Below are 27,090 nucleotides of genomic sequence, written 5' to 3' on the forward strand. Positions count from 1 at the left end.
CTATGAGCAGGGTGGCTGGACCCCCTGCAGGATGAAAAATAAGACCTGTCCAAGGGTGAAAAAACCCTCTCATAGGGTCAATGGCCATCTGGCAAATGCGTGCCGTGAAGTGCAGAAAGGGCGTCCTAGCATCGAAGCTCAGTCCGGCCATTCACTGCAACATAACTTCCTCCAGCCGTCTTGGACCTCACCATGGATCCAGAAGGGGATGTCGAGAGGGTGGGTCTGGGCCTGTTCAATCCCCCTCCTCACCTAAAATCCATTCACGTGGATGCTGCTTCTTTCTGAAGAATGGGGGTATCCTCACATCCATCCCTCACAAACTGACTGAAAGGAACCATCGTCATCCTATGGGACGGAGAGCTAAATATTCCATGTTCTATTCCTCTAGTAACTGACCTCTCATCCTTCTCATTCCAAAGAGAATCAGTCTCAGAATCAGAAGCAGATTTGTTGTGAAATTCGTTGTTTTGTGGCAGCAGTTTTATTCAGAACAAGGTGCAAAATTACTGTAATTACAATTTCATAAATTCAAGCTTTAAAAAATAAATTATGCGTAAAAAAGAGGAATAAAAATGATGTCGTGTCCATGAGGTTCGTTGTCTGTTCAGAAATTGGACAGTTGGCGGTACCAGTTAGCGCAACACTGATACAGCACCAGCGACCGGGACTGTGGTTCAAATCCCACGCTGTCTGTAAGGAGTTTGCATGCTCTCCTCATGTCTGCGTGGGTTTTCCCCGGGGGGGTGGGGTAGATCTGTTTTCCTCCTGCTGTTTGAAACGTAAAAGGGGTTCTAGGTGTGGTGCATTGAGGTAAAGCGAGCAAGCACAAAATCTGTACAACAGGCTTTATTCCAGTAAAAGTCTGAACACCAGTTCATGCCTTGGTGGCTCCTGGTGCGACTGGCTCAGGAGGGGCCGGTTCAGGTCTATATTCAGGTCAGCTGATTGACAGCCAGCCAGGTGGAGTCACCCCCTTAGGTGGTCTATTTAGGTTGGCTTATTGACAGCAGGCCAGGTGGAGTCAGCCTCTTAGGTGGTCTTCCTCCAGGTACAGAGATCGCCCCCTGCAGTAGGCTGGAGGTGATATCACCACAGTAGGTTAATGGGGTATATTGGGCCACAAACGAGCCTGCAGCTGACGTGGACATTACCCCTCCATAAATCTTTGTCCGCGACGCCAAGCCAAAGAAAAGAAGATTGGGCAGCATGGGCTGGTGAGCTGAAATGGCTTGCTGCCATGCTGTGGAGGGGAAGAAGCTGTTTTTGTAATGGTGAGTGTGTGTCTTCAGGCTCCTGCACTTCCTTCCTGATGGTAACAGTGAGAAAAGGGTATTTTTCTGACTTGTCCTACTGTGGTAATTTAAATCATACTGTTCTGGTTGGCGTGTCTTGCTGTGTTGCTGTAGCAGGTGAGAATTTTGGTTCATCTGCACATTGTACTTTTGGATTTGGCAATAAACAGGCATCAATCACTGCTCAAACTCCTGGACAACAGGCCTACAATTAACAAGGGTTAATTCCATATTGGCAAGAATCAATTGCGAAGAAGAGATGAAGCTTGTTATTTTCTACTGTCTCCATGGATGACGTCAGTGCTGTTTGATATAACCATAAGCATCTATTTTTAAAGTTCGAACATCAACATCACGGAGTTTGCCAAATGTGCTTTGCTTTGAGATACCGGGGTGATTTGATCGACAGGTTTCTGTTTTATTCCCCATGCCCCCTCCTATCTCTGAGCCCTGCAGTGAGCATGGGGGGAAAAGTCATTGAGATGTTAAATAAATTAATACGGGGTTTTATTTGTGTGTGTGTGTGTGTGTGTGTGTGTGTGTGTGTGTGTTAGAGAGAGAGAGGGATATGTGCATATACACACATAGGGATAGATGAATGGATAGATAGGTAGATGATAGATGGATAGATAGAGAGAGCAAGATAGTGATTCAGGGAGTTAGATAGATAGAGATAGATAGATAGATAGATAGATAGATAGATAGATAAAGAGAGAGATATATAGATAGATAGAGAGAGATAGATAGAGATATATAGATAGATATATATATATATATATATATATATAGAGAGAGAGAGAGAGAGAGAGAGAGAGAGAGAGAGAGAGCTAGATAGTGATTCAGGGAGTTAGAACAGAAACAGGCCCTTGGGCCCAATTCTTCTACGCTAGGTTATTGATCAAGCTCATCCCATTGGCCTGCATTTGCTATATATCCTTCAAAACCTTTCCTACCCATGCACCTGTTCAAATGCCTTTTAAATGTCACAATTGTCTCCACCATGGCCATTTACTCGGGTAGCTCGTTCCACACACCCAGCACCCTCTGTGAGAAAATCAAGCCTCTCAGCTCCCTTTTAAATCTGTGTCCATTGATTTTAGATGCCCCTACCTTGGGGGAAAAAAAGATTCTGAAGATTGACCATGTCCATGCCCCTCGAGATTGTGTAAACCTCTATACTCCTTCCCGCCTCTGCCTCCCACCCTGCAGAAAAGCCCAGACTGTCTGACCTCTCTTATCATTCAAGCCCTCCAGTCCTGGGAACATACTTGTGAATCCTTAAATTTTCAATTTATATTTAGACGTAAAACATGGTAACAGGCCATTTTGCCCCATGAGTCCTTGCCGTCCAATTTACACCCAATTAACCTACACCCCCAATATGTTTTAAATGGTGGGAGGAAACTGGAGCCCCCAGAGAAAGCTCCCACAGACACAGGGAGAATGTACTAGCTCCTTACAGACAGCACAGGATTCGAACCCTGGTCCCGATCGCTGGCGCTGTAAAGGCGTTGCAACAGCCACTACACCAGCCGTGCTGATCATGGCACTTCCTCTGAAGGTGTGGACGGAAGCACCTCTATACACAACCTGGCATTTACCTTCATGGAGCCGTGCAGCACACCAACTGGCCCTTCAGCCCATTGAATCTGCGCCCGGCTGCAAACACCCAATCCCATTTTTCTTCGATGCTGGTGGTGAGGCAGGCTTGCCGTCACAGGCTCCGAAGCAGAATGGCAAGCACAATGCACCCATATCCCTCGCTAACATCTGTGTGCCTCTCTTGGTTACTATGGTAGCCAAGGGCCTCAAGATGTTGGCCTTTGACGATGCCTTGGGTCAAAAAGTCCTGAGTTCAAAGCTCTCCTCACACATCTGTGCCTGATGCTTAAAGTGTCAGACATAGCCATCTGAAAATGTATCTCTGTTCAGAAATGCCAGGCACATATTGTTATATCTGTGGGACTCTGAAGTTTATTCGGATGTAATCAATCAGTGTACAACACACCACTAGCGCTGTATGGAACCTCATCTAGCCAGGGATCAAATTTTGGCAGCACAGTTTGAGATGTTTTTGAACTTGAAGGCAGAGTATGTGGTTAATAGCAGGATTCTTAATAGTGTGGAAGGACAGAGGGATCGATGGGTCCAAATCCATAGATCTCGTGCAGGTTGATAGGAAAGTTCAGAAGGTCTATGGTGTGCTGGGTGTCATTAGTTGGGGGATTGAGTTTGAGAGCTGTGAGGTGACGTTGCACTCTGGTTAGACCCCGCAAAACACCGTACTCGGTTCTGGTCACCCCATTACAGAAAGGGTGCGGAAACTATGGAGAGGGTGCAGAGAAGACTTACCAGGTTGCCTGTGTTGGCCACGTGTCTAATGAGGCGAGGTTGACAGAGCCGGGGCTTTTCTCTTTGGAGCGAAGAAGGATGAGTGGTGATTTAATAGAGGTCGACGAGATTATAGGAGGTGTCAATAGTGCGGACAGCCAGCACCTTTTCCCCTGGGGTATTGACTGAAAAGGTGATGGAGAAAGAGACTCTCAAAGTGATTTGAGATGCATCTGGCCAAGTTCTTGAATTTCCAAGGCACAGAAAATTATGGACTGAGAATTGATAATGGGATTAATACAGATTGGTGGGTAGTGAGAAAACAACTCCATTTCAATGCTTCATTTCTCTGTATCTCTATCATGGGCCGATTGTCGCTAGACATTTATCAGCACTGAATGATGGGCTGACTGTAGCTGGTCGTTTATCATCACTGAGATTGATGTGCCAACTGTAGCTGGTCATTTATTGACACTGAGACCAATGGGCTGACTGTAGCTGATCGTTTATCGACACTGAGACCGATGGGTTGACTGCAGCTGGTCGTTTATCGACAATGAGATCGATGGGCCGAATGTAGCAGGTCGTTTATCATCACTGAGACCGATGGGTTGACTGTAGCTGGTCATTTATCGACACTGAGACCAATGGGTCAACTGTAGCCGGACGTTTATCGACACCAAGATCAATGGGCTAACTGTAGCTGATCATTTATCGACACTGAGACCAATGGGCTGACTGTAACTGTGTCGTTTATCAGCACTGAGATTGATGGGCCGATTGTAGCCAGGCATTTATCATTGCTGAGATTGATGGGCCAGCTGTAGCTGGGCATTTATCGCCATTGAGATTGATGGACTGTCTGTAGCTGGTTGTTTATCAGTAGTGAGATTGATGGGCCGACTGTATCTGATCGTTTTAATCAGATTGAGGCAAAAGTAGGATTAATTGTACCTTGTTTAAAAGAAAAGAACATTGAAACCTTAGAAATAGGAAACCCTTTGTTGTCTGACCAGAGTTTTGAAGCCCCGTCTCCTCTTGTCTGAAGCACAAAAAGAATATTTTAAAGCAAATTGCTTCCTTTTTTCCCCTCTCTGCACCGTCACAGCCCTCCCTGTCCTTGCTTGGCCTGTCTGCCTGTATCAGATGTGTTGCTCCAACAGCGAATGGCCTCCAAGGAGAGAGAACTGTCAATGTGCTCACCCACTTCATGCACTGCATTAACTCATTACCAGTCGCTCCTTTCTGGTACGATGTATTAGTTGGGATTATGATGAGGGCCCTTGTACCAGGAACAGGGGAAGTATTGTGTGGGGCCTTCATTAGAATTCCTTAAAAAGGAAGATCTTCTGTGTTATTAAAAAGAGCAAATAACCCCTTCGGAGGTTTCGCGCATACTCACACGTACATAGAACATCAAGAAATAAATACATCCACACACGAACTTGGACGTATGGAAACATGGACATGTTATTTATGCAAATATCCATTGGTAGGCCAAAACAGACAACATATATAAAACACACAACCACATTTGTCCTGAACTGCATTTATTATAAGTTTTTAAATTTATTTTTTTTCCTTTAATTTTACAATTTAGACATACAGCTTGGTGTCAGGCCCTTTCGACCCATGAGCCCATGCCGCCCAATTACACACAAATGGCCTACAATGTCCGTACATTTTCGAACGGTGGGAGGAAAGCAGAGTCCCCAAGGGGAACACCCCCCCCCATCCCCCCGCAGACTCGGGGTGAACGTGCAAACTCATTACAGACACCAGGAGATTCGAACCCCGGTCCCGATCGCTGGAGTTGCAACGCCAACCGTGCCGTTCTCTATCCATCTCCTGGGACATTATGATCATTTAATTCATGCTATTGTAACAAGCCTGTGTGATGACAGAAAGTAAGAGTTTCAGCATATCTGTACTTACGTATGTGATATTAATCTGCAGCACCTTTCAGAGATGTGCCATGTACAGGGAGATGTATGACTTCAGATTTCGGATTTATTGACCTCACATCCAAGCCTGGGATTCCTTTATCCTGCAGGCAGGGCTGAATTACCATTAACTAGTAGTACAAAAACAAACTGTAAGCAGATAACGAATGTAAACAAACTGACTGTGCAATACAGAGAGAACAAAATGAAAATCAATAAAGTGCACAAGTAAGTCCTCAAATGACGGTCTCTGAGTTTGTTGTTGAGGAGTCTGGTGGTGGAGGGGGAGCAGCTGTAGAACAGAGTGTGTTCTGCGTGGTACGGATCCTTGATGGTTGCTGCTGCTCTCCGACGAGTATTCAGTAATGGGGAGGGTTTTGCCTCTGATGTCCTGGGCTGCATCCACTACACTTTGGAGGGCTTTATGGTAAGGGCTGTTGGTGGCCCTATACCAGACCATGATGCAGCCGGTCAGCGCACTTTCTACCACACCTCTGTAGAAATTTGCCAGGGGTCATACCAAACCCACGCAAACTTCTGAGGAAGTAGAGGCACTGACGTGCTTTCTTCACGGTGCCATTAGTGTGTTAGGTCCAGGAAAGATCCTCCGAGATAGTGACAACCCCCCCAAGAACTCTCTCCATCTCTGATCCCCCAATGATCACTGGATTGTACACCTCTGGTTTTCCTTTCCTTAAGTCAACAATCATCTCCTTAGTTTTGGATTAAATAGTTCCAAATAATCAGATAGGTGGAATTACATGCATCTACTTGTTGACATGTTGAAGGAAAGTAACAAACTGCTGGAGGAACAGAACAGGTCAAGCAGCGTCAGTGGGAGATAAAAGAACTTCAACATTGGAGGCGTTGTGGACAGCGCGGTAAGCTTTGAAAGCCTGCGGAGGGATCTGGACCAGCTGCGGGAGAAATGGAATTTAATGCGGAGAAATGTGAGGTGTTGTATTTTTGAAAGACTAAGGTAGGATTTACACGGTAAATGGCAAGTCGCTGAGGAGTGCAGTTGAACAGAGTGCAGGTGAAAGGGAAATGTAATGCGCTTCCAAAGAACCAAAGACTTGTTGAGCCAAACCAAGGCTTTTATTAACTAAAAAGACTGGAGCGTATCACAAGTAGGTCGACCAGTCCAGAATGACCTGGTCTGGCTAGGAGCAATCCTTTAAGACCTCACAGTAGGAGTGGCTACACTCTCAGCCAATCACAGTCATCCTACACGACAATCTGTACATATACACATATACACATTGGTGATAGAATCGAGGTGTGGCTACACTCTCAGCCAATCACAGTCATCCTACACTACCATCTGTACATATACACATATACACATTGGTGATAGAATCTAGGTGTGGCTACACTCTCAGCCAATCACAGTCATCCTACACTACAATCTGTACATATACACATATACACATTGGTGATAGAATCTAGGTGTGGCTACACTCTCAGCCAATCACAGTCATCCTACACTACCATCTGTACATAGACACGTTGGTGATAGAATCTAGGTGTGGTTACACTCTCAGCCAATCACAGTCATCCTACACTACCATCTGTACATAGACACGTTGGTGATAGAATCTAGGAGTGGCTACACTCTCAGCCAATCACAGTCATCCTACACTACCATCTGTACATAGACACGTTGGTGATAGAATCTAGGAGTGGCTACACTCTCAGCCAATCACAGTCATCCTACACGACAATCTGTACATATACACATTGGTGATAGAATCGAGGTGTGGCTACACTCTCAGCCAATCACAGTCATCCTACACTACAATCTGTACATATACACATATACACATTGGTGATAGAATCTAGGTGTGGCTACACTCTCAGCCAATCACAGTCATCCTACACTACAATCTGTACATATACACATATACACATTGGTGATAGAATCTAGGTGTGGCTACACTCTCAGCCAATCACAGTCATCCTACACTACCATCTGTACATAGACACGTTGGTGATAGAATCTAGGTGTGGTTACACTCTCAGCCAATCACAGTCATCCTACACTACCATCTGTACATAGACACATTGGTGATAGAATCTGTATTATCACAAGAAAGGTTCCATTACTGTCAGGTAATAATACGTTTAGAATGTAACAGACATGAAATTCTTTACCTTTTGTCTACCATAAGGCGGACAGAGAGTCGCCACTTTGTCCAGCGCCCCTCACAGAAACCTGTGATCAAAGGCGATCTCCCCTCCAAGTACTGACCAGGCCTGAGCCTGCTTAGCTTCGGAGATCAGACAATCCCAGGCTTATTCAGGCTATGAGGTGCTGTAGGGATCTGGGAATACATATATATAATTTGCTGAAAGAGGCGTCACAGTAGATAGGGTTGTAAAGAAAACCTTTGGCATATCAATCTTCATAAATCAACATATTAAGAATAGGAGCTGGGATGTGATGGTTAAATTGTGTAAAGCATTAGTGAGGCCAAATTTGAGGTATTATGTGTGCACTTTTGGTCACCAAATTACAGGAAGGATATCACTCAGATTGAAGGAGTGCAGAGGAGATTTACAAGGATGTTGGTGACACATGAAAAACTGAGTTACGGGGAAAAGTTAGGACTTTAGTCCCTGGAAGGCAGGAGATTTGATAGAGGTATTTAAAATTATGATAGATATAGACAGAGTAAATTCAAGCAGGCCTTTGCCACTGAAGGTGAGTGAGACAAAAGCAAGAGGATGTGGGTTCAGGGTGAAAGGAGAAATGTTTAAAGGGGGCTTTAGGGGGAACTTCATGCAGAGAACGGTGGGGGTGTGGAATGAGCTGCCAGCTGAATTGGCAAATGCAGGCTCAATTTTGACGTTTAAGAAAAATTTGGATAGGTACACGGATGGGAGAGGTATGGTCCGGGGAAAGGTCAGTGGGTCTAGGCAGAAGAATAGTGTGGCCTGTTTCTATGTTGTTCGACCTGCTGAGTTCCTCCAGTGGTTGTTCCAGATTACACTGTCTGCAGCCTCCCATGTGCCTCCAGTCAGTAGGCATAATTTTTTTTTGTTGTTAATTTTTCTTTTGGTTTGTGGAAGCTGCTGGCGAGACCAGCATTTATTGCTCATTCTTACTTGCCCTTGAGAAGGTGGTGGGGAGTTTCCACCTTAAATCATTCCTGGAAACTGCGACAAAGTAAGCAAAAGGCACATTTAAAAAATTTTTTAAATTCAATTTAGACATAGAACACCATAACAGGCTAATTCGAGTCCAATGCCCAACTTACACCCCATTAACCCCCACCCCCGGTACATTGGTCTGTAAGGCGAGAAGTGTTGAGGAGAGAAGCAGGGAGGCCTTACTGCAGTGGGACAGAGCCTCGATGAGGCTGCACTATGTGTATTGTGTGCGGCTTTGATCTCCTGATCCGAGGAAGGGCTCCCGTCGGGGAGGAGATACAGGAGTATCAGAGCCAGCCTCACCAAGCTGAGGAATAGCGTCTTCCCACGGGCAGTGAGAATGCTGAATGACCAAAGGGAACTGCTCACACTGACCGTCCGAGACTCTTATTTGAACAGAACAACATTTATTTATTTTTATAGATACAATACTTGTCCTGCAATATGTATTGTTGGTTTATATGTGTGTGTGTCTGCGTATTTTGCACCGAGGACCGGAGAACGCTTTTTTGTCAGCTTGTACTTGTGCAATCAGATGACAATTAACTTGACTTGACTGAATTGGCATTCTTGCTATTGAGTGAAGCAAGAAAATCTGCAGATGCTGGGATTGATTGGAACACACAAACATGCTGGAGAAACTCAGCAGTTCATTCATTCTTCCAACTGAGGGAGGGCAGACTGATCCCTGGACAGTGGAACTGATGGATGAAACTCAACGTACACATGTAAACAAATAAAGCAATGTAAACAAACTGATTTTGCAATACAGAGAGAGAAAAAAATCAATAAAGGGCGCAAGTAAGAGTTCTTTAATGAGTCCCTGATTGAGTTTGTCGTTGAGGAGTCTGATGGTGGAGGGGGAGCAGCTGTTCCTGAACCTGGGGGTATGAGTTTTGTGGCACCTGCACCTCTTTCCTGAAGGCAGCAGCGAGAACTGAGTGTGCGCTGGGTGGTTGTGGATCCTTGTTGATTGCTGCTGCTCTCCTATGGCAGTGTTCCCTGCAGATGTTCTCAATAGTGGGGAGAGTTTTGCTTGTGACGTCCTGGGCTGCATCCACTACCTTTTAGAGGGCTTTACGCTCAGGGGTATTGGTGTCCACATACCACACCGTAATGCAGCCAGTCAGCACACCTTCCACCACACCTCTGTAGAAATTTGCCAGGGTTTCTGATGTCATACCGAACCTCCGCAAACTCCGCTGACGTGTTTTCTTCATGATGCCTTTAGTGTGTTGGGTCCAGGAAAGATCCTCTGAGATAGTAACTCCCAAGAACTTAAAATCGCTCACCCTCTCCAGCTCTGATTCCCCCAGTGATCACGGGATCATAAACCCCTGGTTTCCCCTTCATGAAGTCAACAATCCGCTCCTTGGTTTTGGTGACATTGAGTGTGAGGTTATTGTTGGGTTCTCATTGAGGTATAAATTCTGACAGGTTCAGACAGGTTAGATGTGGGAAGAATGTTGGGAAAGTTCGGAACAAGCGGCCACAGTCCAAGGAGAAGAGGTGGGGGGGGGGGGGGTGGCATTTAGGATGGAGATAAGGAGAAACTTTTTCATTCAGAGGGTCATGAGTTTGCGGAAGATCCTGCCACAGCACCTTGTTGAGACTAGTTCGTTTGATGAGTTGGATGTGACCCTGTTGGCTCAAGGGGTCAAGGGGTGCAAAGAGAAAGCAGGCTTAGGATACCGAGGTTGCATGATCAGCTATGATAGTACAGAATGGTGGAGCAGGTACTAAGGGCCCTTCCCTGCTCATTTTCTGGGTTCCTATGAAGCTGTTCCCCCAGTGCTGTTGGGGAAGCCCTGTGCCCAGGGACTGGCACTAGATTTCCATTTGGGGGACAGGGCGAGGAGGTGGTGGGGTGGGGGGGGGGTGTTCTCCTGCTGGCCTTGACCAAAAGGCTGAGGTTTGGGCTGGCAACTTAATTTAAAAAAAGATTCAAACTCATAAATACGTCTATTGATATAAAGACACACACAGATAAACTTTCACACACTGAAATCTACATAGATAACGCGTGTTCAACCAGGCACGGAGATCGACTCAAATAGTTCTGAAGAATACAGAGATACGCAGACTAAAGAACACATTTGTATCATACCTGGATACAGATATCTGCAAACAAACAACACAGAAACATTGCCAAAATCCAGCCTGGATGAAGGCGCGACCGCGTGTGTCTCTCTGTAAATGTTTGACCGTCTCTGATCTCTTCCTCTTTGACACTTGGTTCCAACATAACCCCACAAAGACTGATAGGCAACAGGCAGTCGAGGCACAGAGACAGGCTGGATTGCAGAGACCCCGGCGCGGCGATGGGATTGAATGACGGGCACACACAGAGGGTTCATGAGTCGGAACAAACCGGCTCTGCTTCCACCTGCTCCCCCAGGAGACCCCCCGAAAGGTGGGCACCTTCCTGCGTTCGATCCAGCTGCTCAACGACTTCATTCTGCTGGCAATCCCAGTCAGGCTGTCAACCGGCTACCTGGTCCACGAAGATCCTTGTTTCACTGCGACAAGAACACTCTCCCCCCCCCCCCTCACTCTCTCTCTCTCTTACACACACTCACACACACACACACACTCACGCGCGTGCACACGCACACACTCACTGACACGCCCACGGTCACGCTCACACCCACGGACACGCTCACACCCGCACTCACACCCACGGTCACGCTCACACCCGCACTCACACCCACGGACACGCTCACACCCACGGACACGCTCACACCCGCACTCACACCCACGGTCACGCTCACACCCGCACTCACACCCACGGACACGCTCACACCCGCACTCACACCCACGGACACGCTCACACCCGCACTCACACCCACGGTCACGCTCACACCCGCACTCACACCCACGGACACGCTCACACCCGCACTCACACCCACGGACACGCTCACACCCGCACTCACACTCACGGACACGCTCACACCCGCACTCACACCCACGGACACGCTCACACCCGCACTCACACCCACGGTCACGCTCACACCCGCACTCACACCCACGGACACGCTCACACCCGCACTCACACCCACGGTCACGCTCACACCCGCACTCACACCCACGGTCACGCTCACACCCGCACTCACACCCACGGTCACGCTCACACCCGCACTCACACCCACATTCACACCCACGGACACGCTCACACCCGCACTCACACCCACGGACACGCTCACACCCGCACTCACACCCGCACTCACACTCACGGACACGCTCACACCCACGGTCACGCTCACACCCGCACTCACACCCACGGTCACGCTCACTCCCGCACTCACACCCACACTCCCGCACGCGCCCACACAGACACACTTAATGACCTCTCCACCAGGAGGCAAGAACTCAGCTTTGGAGGCGAATGTGTGTCCTTCCAATCACAATCCGACCTTCCAATATTCAACATTTAATTACATTGCAATTTTAAGCGACGCCGAGGCCCGCGTTTCACGCTTCAATAAGTGCAATGAAGGACAAAAAAGGTGTGAACTCCACATTTTGTAAAGGCTGCCTTAAATGAGTGTGAAATCGATTGGCGTTGCTCTCAGTGCAATGAACCCGTTGATCCCAACTGCAGAGACGCGGTCTCCTTAAGAGAGGCGGGTTTCTGTCAATCCGTCGGGCACAGTAACAAATGCTGATCGATTACCAAAGCGGCCGGCAGTTCACTTCTGGTCCAGCCCCCACACTGTCACCCATCCTCTCTACCCCCCCCCCCCCCCCCACCCCCCAACTCTCAGACCTTGAGAGGAACGCTCTTGATTGGCGCAGTTTCTGTTCAGAGGCTTGAACCGGTTGCAAAAGATTACACGTGAGTCCAATTTTTTAAATTATTCATTAACTGTCCTTTCCCCAACTTTTTAAAAAAGTCTGCAGATCATTTGTATTGCGCCTGCATTGGTGTGTGTCTGTGTGTGCGGTGGCACATCACTTCATTCGGAGGGATCATCCCTTTTAATACAGGAATTTGTATCCATAATTTCCATTTACAACGGAAGAAAAACGGACGTGTGTAACTGCATGTACAGTAGAACCCGCTCTCCCTTTACAGTTTCAATTAAAAGGGCAACGCCGCTCCACTCCTGCACCTGGGAGTGGGACCACCGCGACAGCCGGTGAGCCATTCCCTCGAGACGGGGTGGGGTGAGGGGATATTCAACCACCCCCCCCCCACCCCGAAGCCCACCCAAGTCGACATGAGGAACCTGTGACAGATCCCTGATGGTGGAGGGACAAGAGGGGATCGGCTGTCTGTCTCAAAGTATAGATGCAGGAATTTAAGTCCACTCAGTCCATCAATCTCATTCAATTATGATCATGGTTGCCCCGGGGCGTATTCTTTTTTTCCCCTCTCGTTTCCCATCTATCCCCCCCCCACCCCCCCCCATCTTTCCAAAATATCTTAAACTTTGAATATTTCCAGTGATCTCGCCTCTACTTCAGCTCTCTCTACCCTCCGCCCCCACCCCAGGATAGAACGTTCGAGAGTTTGCCACACTTTGCTAGATGTTCCTGTGCACCTTAGTTTTAATGACCGCCCCTAATCTTGTAATTGTGTGCCCTCCTTCAAGATTCCCCCACGAGTAGGAAACTCTCTGTATCTCCCGTCAAGCCCCCATAGGACCTTATATGTTTCTGTGACATCACCCCTGGTTCTTCTCAACTCCAAAGAAGGAGCGTCCAACTCCTAGCCTTCTGTAACAGAGCAACCCTCACGCCCCAACAATTCGACCAGTGAGTCTCTTCTGGATTTACTTCTTGAGTGACAGCCATCAGGGTGTCGCCTCACCACCACCCAATGTCCTTGGATTCAGATGCTGACCTGTGGAGGGAGAGGGTGCACAGTGAGAGGATGTCCAGGCTCCTGGTACTGAATGAGGCTAGCATGTGGAACTAAGCCATGCGGTTTTGAGATTGAACCAGTTGACACGAGCAATAGGGGTCAGCTTACCAATAAAATCAATAGGACCAGGGATCCTGAAGATCCAATCAGAATTGGTGGACCCATGAGATCAATGGGTCCAAGGAACAGATGGGAGTTGCTGTACCGATCTATGGGAGCGAAAGGTTCATGTCCAGACAGGGACTGACATTCCCATGAGATGAATGGGACAAGGGGTTCTGAGTGACCAGTTGGGGTGGCACACCAATAAGGGTCGATGCACAAACCAATACCAATAAGATCAATGATCAAGGAGTCGATAACCAATAAGGGATGGTGTAGCAATAAAATCAGGGCAATAGGAGCTGACTGACCAATAATATCAATAAAGCCAAGGGGTTCATAGACTGAGCGGAACCTCGTACCCATAAAGGGACCAAAGGTCTTTTCTGATTTATTTCTCCTGCGTGGGTTTTGGGTGGGTGTGTTGGTGCAGGAAGGAAACTGCTTTTGCTCTGTCCACAACATCTCCTCTCTTGGTGGCCAGGTGTGGGCAGGCACCTTCTGGTGGGACTGGCGGAAATATTGCACTTGGACAGCTTCCCAGCCACGGGAAGATCAGAGAGAGAGAGAAGGTTGAAAGCGAGAAAGAAAGGGAGAGCAAAAGGAGAAAGAGTGGTAAGAGGCTTCCAATCCGAGAGAATAAAGGGGGATTCAAAGCAGTGACATTGGCAAGGGTGCAGGAGGTGGTCGCCAACGCCGAATGATAATTAGTTGTGAAGACAGGCCAGTCAGCAATACCACGTTCCAAAGGGGTTCGTGGGAACATTGCCAGCGTAGTCCTGATCTTAAAGACTGAGTGGGGGGGGGATTGGGCTTGTCAGTAACACATTAAAATAATTGGGACCCCAGGGCTCACTCTGGGCCCCAGCAGCGAGCAGGCGCCGCTCTTCCTTCATTGTGGGTGGATGGACGGGCAGACAGGTGAGCGCCGCCTCGCCACGACCTTCGCGACCCCCCAGCAACCGGGATCTGGGGACAAGCAAGAGCTGGAGTCGCGTGAAGCTGGAGGGACTCCGCGGGTTATCCCTGGAACCGATCTCCATAGGGTCTGGTGCAAGTAAATGCAGATGAATAATTACTGATGGAACCTCCACCGATGGTTGTAGAACAGTGGATTTCCTGACTGGGTTGGGGGGGGGGGGGGGGGGGTGGTTATATCATGGACATCTGGGTCGTTTCTAATCGGCATCTAGTCAAGGGTTTCCGAGGTTTATTTGCAGATTCCAGTCACATCTGATCCAGAGGCTCGGGAGCTGATGACAGACTGGGGTCTCATCCAGGGGGGTCGTGCGGGGTGGAAAAGCGTGCCCTGCACGGAATGGAGCCAGATGCAATGCTCTGCTGGATGGGCTCACGTTGCAGTCACGCTGCCAGAGGCCATCATCTTGCAGACCTCAGTATCCGTGCGCTGAGTCAAGAATTCCGACTCTGGTGCCAGCTGCGTGACCTGAAAGGGAGACGAGGTTGGACACGTCTGCGGTCCCGTCCCCGACGGGAGGGGGGTGGGGAAATGCAACATTGCCCCACGCGCACGCGCCCCTTGCGGGAGGCTGGAGTGGCGAGGTGGGGATCACGTGAGCCGTCGCTGCAATGACGCACAGGGAACCGCCTCGCCGCAGCCAACCAATGGGGCGGAGGCACTTCACCAGATGCTCCCGCATCAGGCCGTTCCTCCCCGCCTGAAAGGGGACGAGGGGGAGGGGAGGAGGAGGGAGGGGGGGTGGAGGGGGAGAGAGAGGAAAAGAGGGAGTGTGTGTGTGAGAGGGAGAGAAAGGGGGAGTGTGGGAGAGAAAGGGGGAGTGTGGGAGAAAGGGGGAGTGTGGGAGAGAGGAAGAGAAAGGGGGAGTGTGGGAGAGAGGGGGAGTGTGGGAGAAGGGGGAGAGAGAGAAGGATTTTGTAAGAGAGAAAGGGGTGTGTGAGAGGGAGAGAAGGAGGTAGTGTGTGAGAGAGGGATTGTGTGAGAGAGAGAGGGAAAGAAGGAGTGTGAAAGGGAGAAAGAAGGATTGTGTAAGAGATGGAATGTGTGAGAGAAAAAATGTGAAAGAGAGAGTGTGTGAGAGAGAGAGGATGTGATGGAGAAAAAGGGAGTGTGTAAGAGAGGAGGTATTGTAGAGGAAGAGAAAGGGAGTGTGCTAGAGAGAAAGGGAATATGTGATCGAGGAAGCGAAAGAGGGTCTGTGTAAGAGAGGGTGTGTTATTAAGGAAGAGAGAGGGATTGTGTGATAGAGAGAAAGAGGGAGTATGTAAGAGAGGGGAAGGGCGAGGGAAAGAGGAGAGGTTGTGCGAGAGAGAAGGGGAGGAAGGGGGTTGAAAGAGGGAATGAGAGTGTGAAAGAGATTGGGGAGGGAGGGTAATGGCGAGTGTACGAGAGAGGGGAGAGTAATAGAGGATGTAAGGAAGAGAGAATGTCCGAGAAAGGAGAAGATAAAGTATCTGTGGTTGAATGCGGAAAGTGTGAGAGAGGGATAGAAAGAGAGACGATGTTGGAAGAGGGGAAGAGACGGACAGAGAGGGTGGTGACAAGAACACCGGAGCTGGGAAAACCTGATGTCTGCAAAGCCCAGATTTCTACTCCCTGCTGAACCCTAACATCCACCTGATGTCCTCTTCAGATCGGACCAATGTCAGTTTGAGTCGAGCAGCTTCTGCCGCGAGTGTGGCTGCCTGCTCACCCCCACCTCCCCTTCCGGGATGGTCTCTCTATCTTTAACTCCCTCGTCCCCTCCTCCGCGCCATCTCCTTATTCATCTGAAGCCTCCTCGGTGTTTCAAAGCAGGACCCATACAGGAAGACGAGAAAAATAAATAGAGATTAGACTGCACCGGGCTTTGGGAAAGGCGAGGGGCTGGTAGGAGAGAGAGAGAGAGAGAGGGGAAGAGATTGAGGAGGGAGAGAAAAGGGAGGGGGAGTGAGAAAGGGAGAGGGGAGAGAGAGAGGGGGGGGAAGAAATTGAGGAGAGAGATTTGGGAGTGAAAGGCGAGGTTGGGGAGTGAGAAGGGGAGAGGGGAAGAGATTGAGGAGAGATTGGGGAGAGATAAATTGGGGAACGAGATTGAGGAGAAAGGGAGAGAGGAGAGATTGGGGGAGTGAAAGGGGGCGGGAATTAGCGAGAGAGAGAGAGGGGGGAGGGAAATGGGAAGGGGGAAGATTGGCGAAAGAGAGGGATGGAGAGATTGGGAGAGAGAGAACCGAAAGATAAGATCGATGGAGAATGATGAACGGCGAAGGGAGGGAGAAGAAATGCAAACAGCGAGATGGGGGTGGTGGGCAGGTGTCCAGAGCGATACCTAAAACTGTCGGACCCACACTGTACTTGGAGAGAGCTGGACAGAGAGTAAAATAGGCACAAAGAGAGAGAGGGGGTGGGGGGAGCGAGGAGTTGTTCAGATGCAGATTATAAACCCCGCTGCAAATGCCGGGTTGGATGCAGTACTTGAGGCGAAACACAAAAGCCGTGATTATGGTAAAGACTCAGCCTCGCTACGTCCAGAGGAGGTTGTCTCAGGCCTGAAGGAATGAGCCCCTGTCCAGGGTTGCCAACAGACTGTGATACTCCGCGAGGATTGGCGGGGTGGGGAGGGGATAGGGACGGCGAGGGTAGGTTGAAGCCCACCCTGGGATGAGGGGGAGGGGGCGGAAGAACAAAATGAATGAGAGAGGGCCGGGCGGCGCCAAGTGGGCAGAGTCGCCCGCCGGGCTAAGCCAGACCGGCCCTGAAGTTCATTGCCCTAGATCGGGGTGTCTGAAGTGGACCTTTTACTCAAGGTCCGGCGGACGACCTCGATTAGACCCGTCGTTACAGGTAGGTACCCAAGCCGGGCTGACCCCCCCAGGACGAACCTCCCGCACGGGGATCAGGCACTAAAATCACCGTTCCGGTTGAACGAATTTAGTTTATTGTTGCCTACCTCCGTTGAACGCACGGATGCAAGGCAAGTCTCCCTTGCTGCAGCTTCAGGGCGAGATAAAACACGCCCCGCCCCCTATAAAAATGGCAAAGCAAAAGACAGAAAGTTAATGAGGATTATTCACAACTGGAAATAAATTGCCGCGCTGGATCAGTACGGGTGTTTGCCAGGAAGGTTCAAGAAGCCTGGCGGCTGTTGAGCGAGCCGTTCGGCCCACAGTCTCGGTGCCAGCCATCCAGCACCCATTCAGACTCACCCTGGCTTCGCCTGTCCTGTTCTACCCCGCACTCCCAAGTCTGGGGAAGCACTTCGGCCAGCACAGATATTCGCTCTTAATTCACGGAGAAGCTGCGGGTGCCTGGAAATGCATTGCCAGGGGTAGAGGGGGTGGAGGCTGGTCCCAGCGCGGATCATTCAAAAAGACTCTGAGGCAGGCGAGAGAGAGAGAGATGGCGATGGGGACTCCACAAACAGCGTGAACCGAACTCAGCCGGTCCTGCAGCGTCCATTGGAGGCGAAGCGCCGTTCCGGGGCCCGAGTCCTTCTTCAAGGTCGGCACAGCATCGCGGGCCGAAGGGCCTGCTCTGCGCTGTGATGCTTTACGTTAACTCCCAACCCGGTCCTGAAAGGGTCTCAGAGGACGGAGACGATTCAATAAAGTCGAAAAAGAGAGATCAAACCGGCCCCACCATCAATAGTGGGGAATCGAGCGTTGCCGCTTTAAGAGGATCTAACTTTCACTTTAAAATCCCCCCCACCCCCACCACCACCGCCGCCGGTTTTCGCTTCTCGGGTTTGCAAGGACAGCCCAACCCGCCTCGGTTCACCTGGGCGAAAACAATGATCGCGGCCATCAACCAAGCCAGCGCCCGGCGAAGGCTGGTAGAGAAACGCCAGCCTTGGGGCAGGGTGAAAGGGAGGGAGGGAGGGGGGAGGTGAAATGTTCTCCTGCATTATTTTGTTGAGCGGCTCTCGGAACTTTCTTGCCCGTTTTGTAACTGATCCTTGTTGGGGCAGTACATCTCTGACTGCGCGCAGTAGCGAATCGCTCCGAATGCATCGCTAGTGTGGCATGGAGGGAGGGGGGGGGGGGGGGGGGAGAGAGAAAAAATCAGCGACCTTTTACTGCAGGGTCGGAGACCCAATGGTATTTTAGACTCCGCCTTCTCTGGGTTAAACCCCAGTGTGAGAAGAGCGGACGCAGTCACCGACCTAGCAGACGGATCTACCAACACAAGACGTTCAAATCCCAGGTCGAACTCTGGAAGGATTTCTCTCTCTCTCTCTCTCCCCCCCTTACTCTTTAATTTGAGAAATACACTTACGGATTCTTTTTTTTGTTTTATCGTGGATTTTATTCATTTCAACCGAAACTTGGATTGTTTTAAGAAAATCACAGCATCGACTTATTTTCCTTTGTTTTAATTTTGAGAATAAAGTGGATTTGAAGAGGGCCACCGACGAGGAAGTGGGGGGGGGGGGGGTGGGCGGTCGTCAGGGGGGAGCCCCCCCGCAGCTGTGCCGAGAGAAGTGAACGGTTCCCTCCGTGCAGAGTGGCCTCGGTCGAAGACGACTCGCCGCTGAACAGACGAGGGACATTATAACACAGAGGAGACCTTCAAGGGACCGGGCGTCCGCTGGGGATGTTACACTGAAGCGCCGAGGCAAGGGAACGCCACCAGGAAACACAAGCCGGAGATTTACCTAGCGAGCTTGATTCTTTGACGTTGGCAGCGAATCGGAGCGATTGCAACAGGAGCGTCTCGCCACCTCTTGCTTTAACAGTTCTGTCTAAATTAAACCCCTAGGATGACTGTTACAGACGCGTAGCGAATCGCCAATTATATTTCTGAAACCTGAAAAGAGAAAAAAATCAAGGAATTTGCGACTCTTGTGGGATATAATTTACCAGCAGCCATGAACTCGCTGCTCAGCGTTCTCAACTGCCTCCTCGCTGCTCTCCTGTACTTCCACAGTGCCAAGGCAAGTCACAGCTCTCTCCGCATGTCTTTATTAATTACTGAAAATGTATATTTGACGGAGTGTAACACGTGTGTGTTGGGCTGACAGCGCGCAGGGGGTATGGAATTCAAATTCTTTTTTTTACGTTTTATCTTCGCGCCTTCCTACCACTGTCTTCGGTGCTCTCTCTCTCTCATCCCCTTCTCCCCACCACCACCACCTCTCTCTCGCCCATTACTTACTCTCCGGTTCTTGTTTCATCTACTCTCTCACCTCGGTGTCTCTCTACTTTCCTCTATCACCCTCTCCCCCCCCCCCCGCACTTTTATCTGCCTCTTTCTCCCCCTGTCACTTTCTCCCCACCTCTCTCCCTCTTTCTCCCCCTGTCTCGCTCTCTCCTTTCTCCCCACCTCTCTCCCTCTTTCTCCCCCTGTCTCTCTCTCCCCTTTCTCCCCACCTCTCTCCCTCTTTCTACCCCTGTCTCCCCTTCTCTCCCTCTTTCTCCCCTGTCTCTCTCCCCTTTCTCCCCACCTCTCTCCCTATTTCTACCCCTGTCTCTCTCTCCCCACCTCTCTCCCTCTTTCTACCCGTCTCCCTCTCTCCCCTTTCTCTCCTGTCTCTCCTTTCTCTCCCTCTTTCTTCTCTTTCTCCCCACCTCTCTCCCTCTTTCTCCCCTGTCTTTCTCCCCGCCTCTCTCGCTCTTTCTACCCGTCTCCATCTCTCTCCTCTTTCTCTCCTGTCTCTCCCTCTTTCTCCCCTGACTCTCTCCCCTTTCTCCCCACCTCTCTCCCTCTTTCTACCCCTGTCTCTCTCTCCCCACCTCTCTCCCTCTTTCTACCCGTCTCCCTCTCTCCCCTTTCTCTCCTGTCTCTCCTTTCTCTCCCTCTTTCTTCTCTTTCTCCCCACCTCTCTCCCTCTTTCTCCCCGCCTCTCTCGCTCTTTCTACCCGTTTCCATCTCTCTCCTCTTTCTCTCCTCTCTCCCTCTTTCTACCCCTGACTCTCTCCCCTTTCTCCCCACCTCTCTCCCTCTTTCTACCCCTGTCTCTCTCGCTCATCTCTGGCCTGTGTCACCGTGTCCCCTTTCTCTCTGCCTTACCTCCATCACCCCGTCTCTCTCCCCTTTACGCATCCTGCTTGTCTCTCTTCCACTTTCCCTTTCTGTCGCTCCCCGACCCCCGCTTCCACCCCCCTCCCCGTTTCTCCGATCCTTTGTGTTCTCACACTCCAGTGCAGAGACCAGATTTAACCCTGGGACTAGTTTCGGAGACCCGGTCCCGACTCCCGCGGAGAGGAGGGAGGCTCTGACAAATATACAATCCCACCCATCGTACCCACCCTCTCTTTAAGGAAATGATGAAAAATTACTGACGACTTGTTTAAAAAAAAAGAGAAACGCGCGCATTTGAAAACATTTCTCAGAGCGGAACCAGGGACTGGGGTTGAGCGGCCACTGGAGAACCGCTGTAGCCCCTCGATTACTCGTTGCCTCCTCCCCTCTCTTAAGTGTTGAGGACTCCCCTTCTCTTTTCTCCTCGCCTCCTTATTGTCTTCCGACTCTTCTCCTTGGCACTACCCGTACCTGCGACCCTCTGCCACCTTCTCTGCTCAGCCCGCTCAAAGGCGACGCCCTCTTCCCCATTCCATCTCTCCGCTCCCTCTTCTCCTTCCCGCGACCCCTCTCCATGTCCCGTCTCCCCCATTATCCCCACTCGTCCGCCACTCTAACCCTGTGGCCATATCCCCCTCCCTCTCTCTCTCTCTATCCCCCTCCCTCTCTCTCTCTATCCCCCTCCCTCTCTCTCTCTATCCCACTCCCTCTCTCTCTATCCCCCTCCCCTCTCTTCTTATATCCCCCTCTCTCTATCCCCTCTTCCTTCTATTCCCCTCTCCCTCGCCGTCACTCCTGTCTTGATTGACACTCCCCCCCCCCACCTCCTCGCCTGTCCCCCTCTCTCCCTCCTCTCGCCGTCCTTCATGTCATTTGCCTCGCCACCCCCACTCTCCCTCACGATGGGGCATGGGGTTTTTAGGATTTCCCCACGTCCCCCGACACCTGTGATGGGGAGAGGGTCCACTGAACAGCGGATAGGATGATTCTCAGCAACCAGGCCGAAGGAAGGAATGGGGCGGGGGGGGGGGGGGGGGGGGGGAGATAGAGCAGCATTATAATGGGGTGGGGGGACGGGGTAAATAGATTTCCAGAGAGAGGGTTGCCTGTCACTGCTCGCTGCCCGACCATGCTCATTTTAACAGCCCAGCGACAGGACGAGCACCGCAACACCCAGAGAACCGTCGCACAGAGCAAAGGCGAGCAGGGTGATGTAACTGGACAAACTCGGTCATACCACTCGCCCGCGGCCGCCCAGATGAGAATATGCAGTTGTCAAATTCTCCTCCAACATTCACACATACATATACACACACACATAGACATACATATATACATACTTACACACATACATGCACACACATACATGCACACACATACATGCACACACATACATGCACACACATACACGCACATACACACACACACATACATACACACACATAGACATACATATATACATACTTACACACATAGACATACACACATATACATATACATAGACACACATACATGCACACACATACATGCACACACACGCACATACACACACACATACACACATACACACACACATACACACACATACATACACACAAATAGACATACATATATACATACTTACACACATAGACATACACACATATACATATACATAGACACACATACATGCACACACACGCACATACACACATACACACACATACACACACATACATACACACAAATAGACATACATATATACATACTTACACACATAGACATACATATACATACACACACATAGACATATTTACACACATACATACACACACATAGACATACATAAATACATACTTACACATTTTAACAGCCACATACATGCACACATATACATATACATAGACACACACATACATATACATACACACACACACACATACATATACATACACACACACACATACACACATAGACATACATATATACATACTTACACACATAGAGATACACATATATACATATACATAGACACACATACATAGACACACATACATACATACATACACACACATAGACATATTTACACACACATACATACACACACATACATACACACACATAGACATACATAAATACATACTTACACACATAGACATGCACACATATACATATACATAGACACACACATACATATACATACACACACACATACACACACATTTACACACATATACATACACATCCTATAGACCGAGATCTCCACACACATATACAGACAGACACACACGTGTGTTTATCTATTTGGACAGACCTGCTGTTCTCTCCCCACCACCTCTCCGACCGACCCTCCTTCGTCTATTTCTCCTTGTCACCTTCTCCAGGAGGAGTAAGTGGCCGCTGGGCCGACACCAGGTGGCGCTCTTCTGCCATGTTTCGACTTGACCCAAAACCCGAGCAACTTTCGCCACTCTTCACCTCATATTTTCTCTCTTACTCCCTCCTTCCTTCCTTTCTCCCTCCAACTCTCACTCCTCCTCTATCTCCTCTACATTCCTTTGCTCTCTCTCCCATCTCTCCCTCTCCCCCTCCCCTTTCTCCTCCCCTTCCCCTCTCCCCCTCCCCTTTCTCCTCCCCTTCCCCTCTCCCCCTCCCCTTTCTCCTCCCCTTCCCCTCTCCCCCTCCCCTTCCTCTCCCCCCTTTCCCCTCCCCTTCCCCTCTCCCCTCCCCTTTCTCCTCCCCTTCCCCTCTCCCCCTCTCCTTTCTCCTCCCCTTCCCCTCTCCCCCTCTCCTTTCTCCTCCCCTTCCCCTCTCCCCCTCCCCTTCCTCTCCCCCCTTTCTCCTCCCCTTCCCCTTTACCTCCCCTTCCTCTCCCCCCCTTTCTCCTCCCCTTCCTCTCCCCCCTCCCCTTTCTCCTCCCCTGCCTCTCTCCCCCTTTCCCTCTCCCCCTCCCCTTTCCCTCTCTCCTCTTTCAGTCTCCCTGTTCTCTCCCCCTCACCTCTCTCCCCTCCCCTGTCCCTCTTCCCCTCTCCCCATCCATTCCCCCTTTCCACCTTTTACCCTTCCACACCCTCCTCCCCCTCTTTGCCCCCCTTTCTCACATCCTTTCTCTCCCCTCCCTTCCTCCCCCCCCCCAACCTCTCGCAAAGTAAATCAATATTCCTGTATAAAGTCCGAGATGTTGAAACATGAAACCGCAAGGTCGAATTTCAAAATAAATAAATAAATTCCCTTTAACCCAGGTTCACAATCCATGAACTCCTGCCACTCTGACTAGGCAGCTAGGTTTTGTCCAAAGGTTTTGGGAAGGAGAGGGATTGGTGGGGGGGGGTTGGGAAGTCACAAGCAGTCCTTGGGTTGATGCGCCTGACCGAACCTCTCTGAAGGAGGGCAGGCAGATAGCTCTGAATCCTCAGTCCTGGCCTCACAGACCTGCGGATCCCGTCATTCACCTTCCGGGGGGGGGGGGAATTGCAGAGTGAGTGAGACAAAGGGAAGGTGGTGAAGGTATGAGGCTGGTCAATGGGCTGAGTGGTCTCACCTGTGCAAGAATTGCCCATGTTGGCAGCTCTGGTCAAACCACATTTGGTGTATTGTGGGCAGTGCTGGTCACCTCATTATAGGAAGGACGTGGAAGCTTTGGAGAGGGTGTGGAGGAGATTGACCAGGATGTTGCTTGGATTGGGAAACAAGTTTTACAAGGCAAAGTTAGCAGAGCTGGGTCTTTTCTCTTTGGAGCAAAGTGGAATGAGAGGTGACTTAATAGAGGTATATAACATTGTGGAGCTTAGATAGGGTGGACCTTTTTCCCTGGGGAAACAATACCAGAAGACATTTGTACAAGGTAAGGGGAGGAAAGTTTAGGGGAGATGTCAGAGGTAATTTTTTTTTTTTACACAGAGAGTGGTGGGTGCCTGGAATTCATTGTCAGTGGTCGTGGCAGAGGCTGGTACAATAGGGATGTTCGAAAGAATCTCAGCTAGGCTCACGGATGGAAGAAGACTGTGGGTTTGTGGGTGCGAGGTCATGAAGGGCGAGATGGTTGCGGAGTAGGTTTCCATAGGTCAGCACCACATCATGGGGCGAAGGGCCTGCACTGTGATGTGCTGCAATGAAGCCAGGGTAGGAGCTGAGGAGCTGGGCCACTCAGGCAACTGCCGGAAAGAGTCAATGGGTCGATCAGCATCCGTGGAAGAGAAAGAATAGAGCTTCACCAAGATTCTTTAGCTCCAGATTCCAGCAAATCATACCCTCCCTCCCAATTTCTGGAAGTGACAAATTTAAAAACTGATCTGAATCCCTGGTGAGACCACACTTAGGAGTATTGTGTTCAGTTCTGGTCCCCTCACTATAGGCAGGATGTGGAAGCTATGGAGAGGGTGCAGAGGAGATTCATCAGGATGTTGCTTGGATTGGAAAATAAGTCTTATGAGGCAAGGTTAGCTGAGCTGGGACTTTTCTCCTTGGAATGTAGGAGGATGAGGAGACCTGACAGAGGTCTAAAGATTATGAGAGGTTTAGATAGGGTGGACAGACAGCACCTGTTTCCCAGGGCAGGATCAGCAAACACCAGAGGACCTAGGTACAAAGTGAAGGGACGAAAATTTAGGGGAGACATCACACAGAGAGTTGTGGGTGCCTGGAATGCCTTGTCAGGGAGGCTGAAACATTAGGGGCATTTAAGAGACTCTTAGACGGGCACAGGATGAAAGGAAAATAAAGGGTTAAGGGGTAGGGAGGGTTTTGTATTTTTTTTAAAGGAATATATGGGTCAGCACAGTATCGAGGGCTGAAGGGCCTGTACTGGGCTGTAGTGTTCTATGGTGGTGCATTCCCTCCTGCACTTAGTTTGCCACCAGATTTAACTAATGTTCATCCTTGACTCAGTGTATGTCATCTAAAAGTGTGTTGTGGTGGCGTGTATTGATGATCTCTTCTCCCTGTCTTGACCGCAGATGGCACACATCCCCAATGAGGGACTTCGAAAGAACGAAGGTAATGACCGATGAGTGAAATGAAATACAGGAGAATCCCCAGGACCCAACACCTATGGGGATCGCGGATGTGAATTTCCCGGTTGTCCGAGCCTCACTCTTCCAATGCCTCACTAAATACACCTGCATTACGAATACGTCATTTAAAAGGCAGTGCAAAATGTAAAGGAATTTGAGAAAAAAGCAGTCTTTAATTATGTGAAGTTCACTTTCATTAGGTAATTCACGTAACTTATAAAATTTAAATTTGAACCCTGGTTGCTGGCGCTATAACATGCCGATGTCATAATTAAGCCCCTCTTCCAAGTTTACCAGGGAGGGATAGGGAGACACCCCCAGCTCTTCATCCTCAATGCCGCTATTTCATTCCACCGCAACTATATCAAAACCTTACCGCCTATCTCGCGCTGACAGGCCAACTGCAAGTGTCCCGATCAGGCCCCTGGCGTACCATCCTCGTGCTAACAACTCTGTTCATCCCCCACACGAGTGTCCCGGTCAGGCTTCGGCACACCTTCCTTACACTGATAATCCAGCTCACCCCCCACGCAAGTGTCCCGTTCAAGCCCTAGGGGCACCCACCACCTTCCTTGCACCAACAAACTGGCTCACCCCCTACGCAAGTGTCCCGTTCAAGCCCTAGGGGCACCCACCACCTTCCTTGCACCAACAAACTGGCTCACCCCCTACGCAAGTGGCAAAAAGAATGGGCACTTTTTGCAGTGCAACCTGCGTGTGTCCAACAAAGTCTCAGCGCTCCCCCGTGGGGTCCATCCACCCAGTCTTAATTATTTGAATTTTTAAAGTTTCTTTATTTCCTCGATTTTTCTTTTTGCCGGTTGTTTGAGTTTCTGGCTGATTGAATTCGGGATATATGGGGATTCTTCTGAACTGAGCAATTTCTGGGCATTTTCGAAGCTTTTCCATTCCCTCGGATTGTAGCTGTCACTGCAGAGATGTCACTGACCTGTCAGCTCAGCATGGGCCATGGCCGCCACCTACTGGCCACAGGCCGGATGCCGCCCTTGCAGTGCTCCCCACCACGGTCACCTGAGCCAATGAGCCCACCTCCCTGTGAATCAGTGGATGGCTTAAGTGAGCACCCCACCTCACCCACGACCTCCCCCCCCCAATCTTGAGGGAGTCAATCCATGCTTAGAGTTGCTGGCGAGGAAAGCTCCATCGACCCTTTGCCGAGGTTGGGGTGGAGGTCCTACCTGGAGGCTTGGGCAATTTCCTCTGGGGAGGGCACCTTCTTTCGATGCCAGATTTCTGGAGCTGGGGAATGTCAGTTGGCAGGATCTTAGAGAGAGAGAGAGTGATCAATCAAGGGCTGGGACGGGCAGCGGAACAAAGATTTAGTTTAATAAATGAGAAATAGTTCCTGCTGATGCATTGTGTGTCAAAGAGGTGGTGAGATGATGTGAGTGGTGGAAATGAGTGCGGG

The 27,090-nt window shown here is 49.9% G+C and overlaps 1 protein-coding gene across 2 annotated transcripts in view; it reads left to right on the forward strand.

Annotated features, from left to right (window-relative positions):
* The first annotated feature begins 18,732 nt into the window (after window positions 1–18,732).
* vegfab (vascular endothelial growth factor Ab) overlaps window positions 18,733–27,090 on the forward strand; it is a 42,985-nt gene continuing 34,627 nt past the window's right edge. Inside the window, exons 1-2 of one of the 2 annotated variants that reach the window (XM_069887806.1) lie at window positions 18,733–19,582; window positions 25,605–25,644. In XM_069887806.1, coding sequence (XP_069743907.1) covers window positions 19,517–19,582; window positions 25,605–25,644 — 106 coding nt within the window. In that variant the 5' untranslated portion in view covers window positions 18,733–19,516. The remainder of the gene's footprint in view (window positions 19,583–25,604; window positions 25,645–27,090) is intronic. The other variant, XM_069887807.1, reaches the window with a different exon arrangement.

Source organism: Narcine bancroftii, chromosome 6 (assembly GCF_036971445.1).
Source record: "Narcine bancroftii isolate sNarBan1 chromosome 6, sNarBan1.hap1, whole genome shotgun sequence".
Taxonomy (NCBI): domain Eukaryota; kingdom Metazoa; phylum Chordata; class Chondrichthyes; order Torpediniformes; family Narcinidae; genus Narcine; species Narcine bancroftii.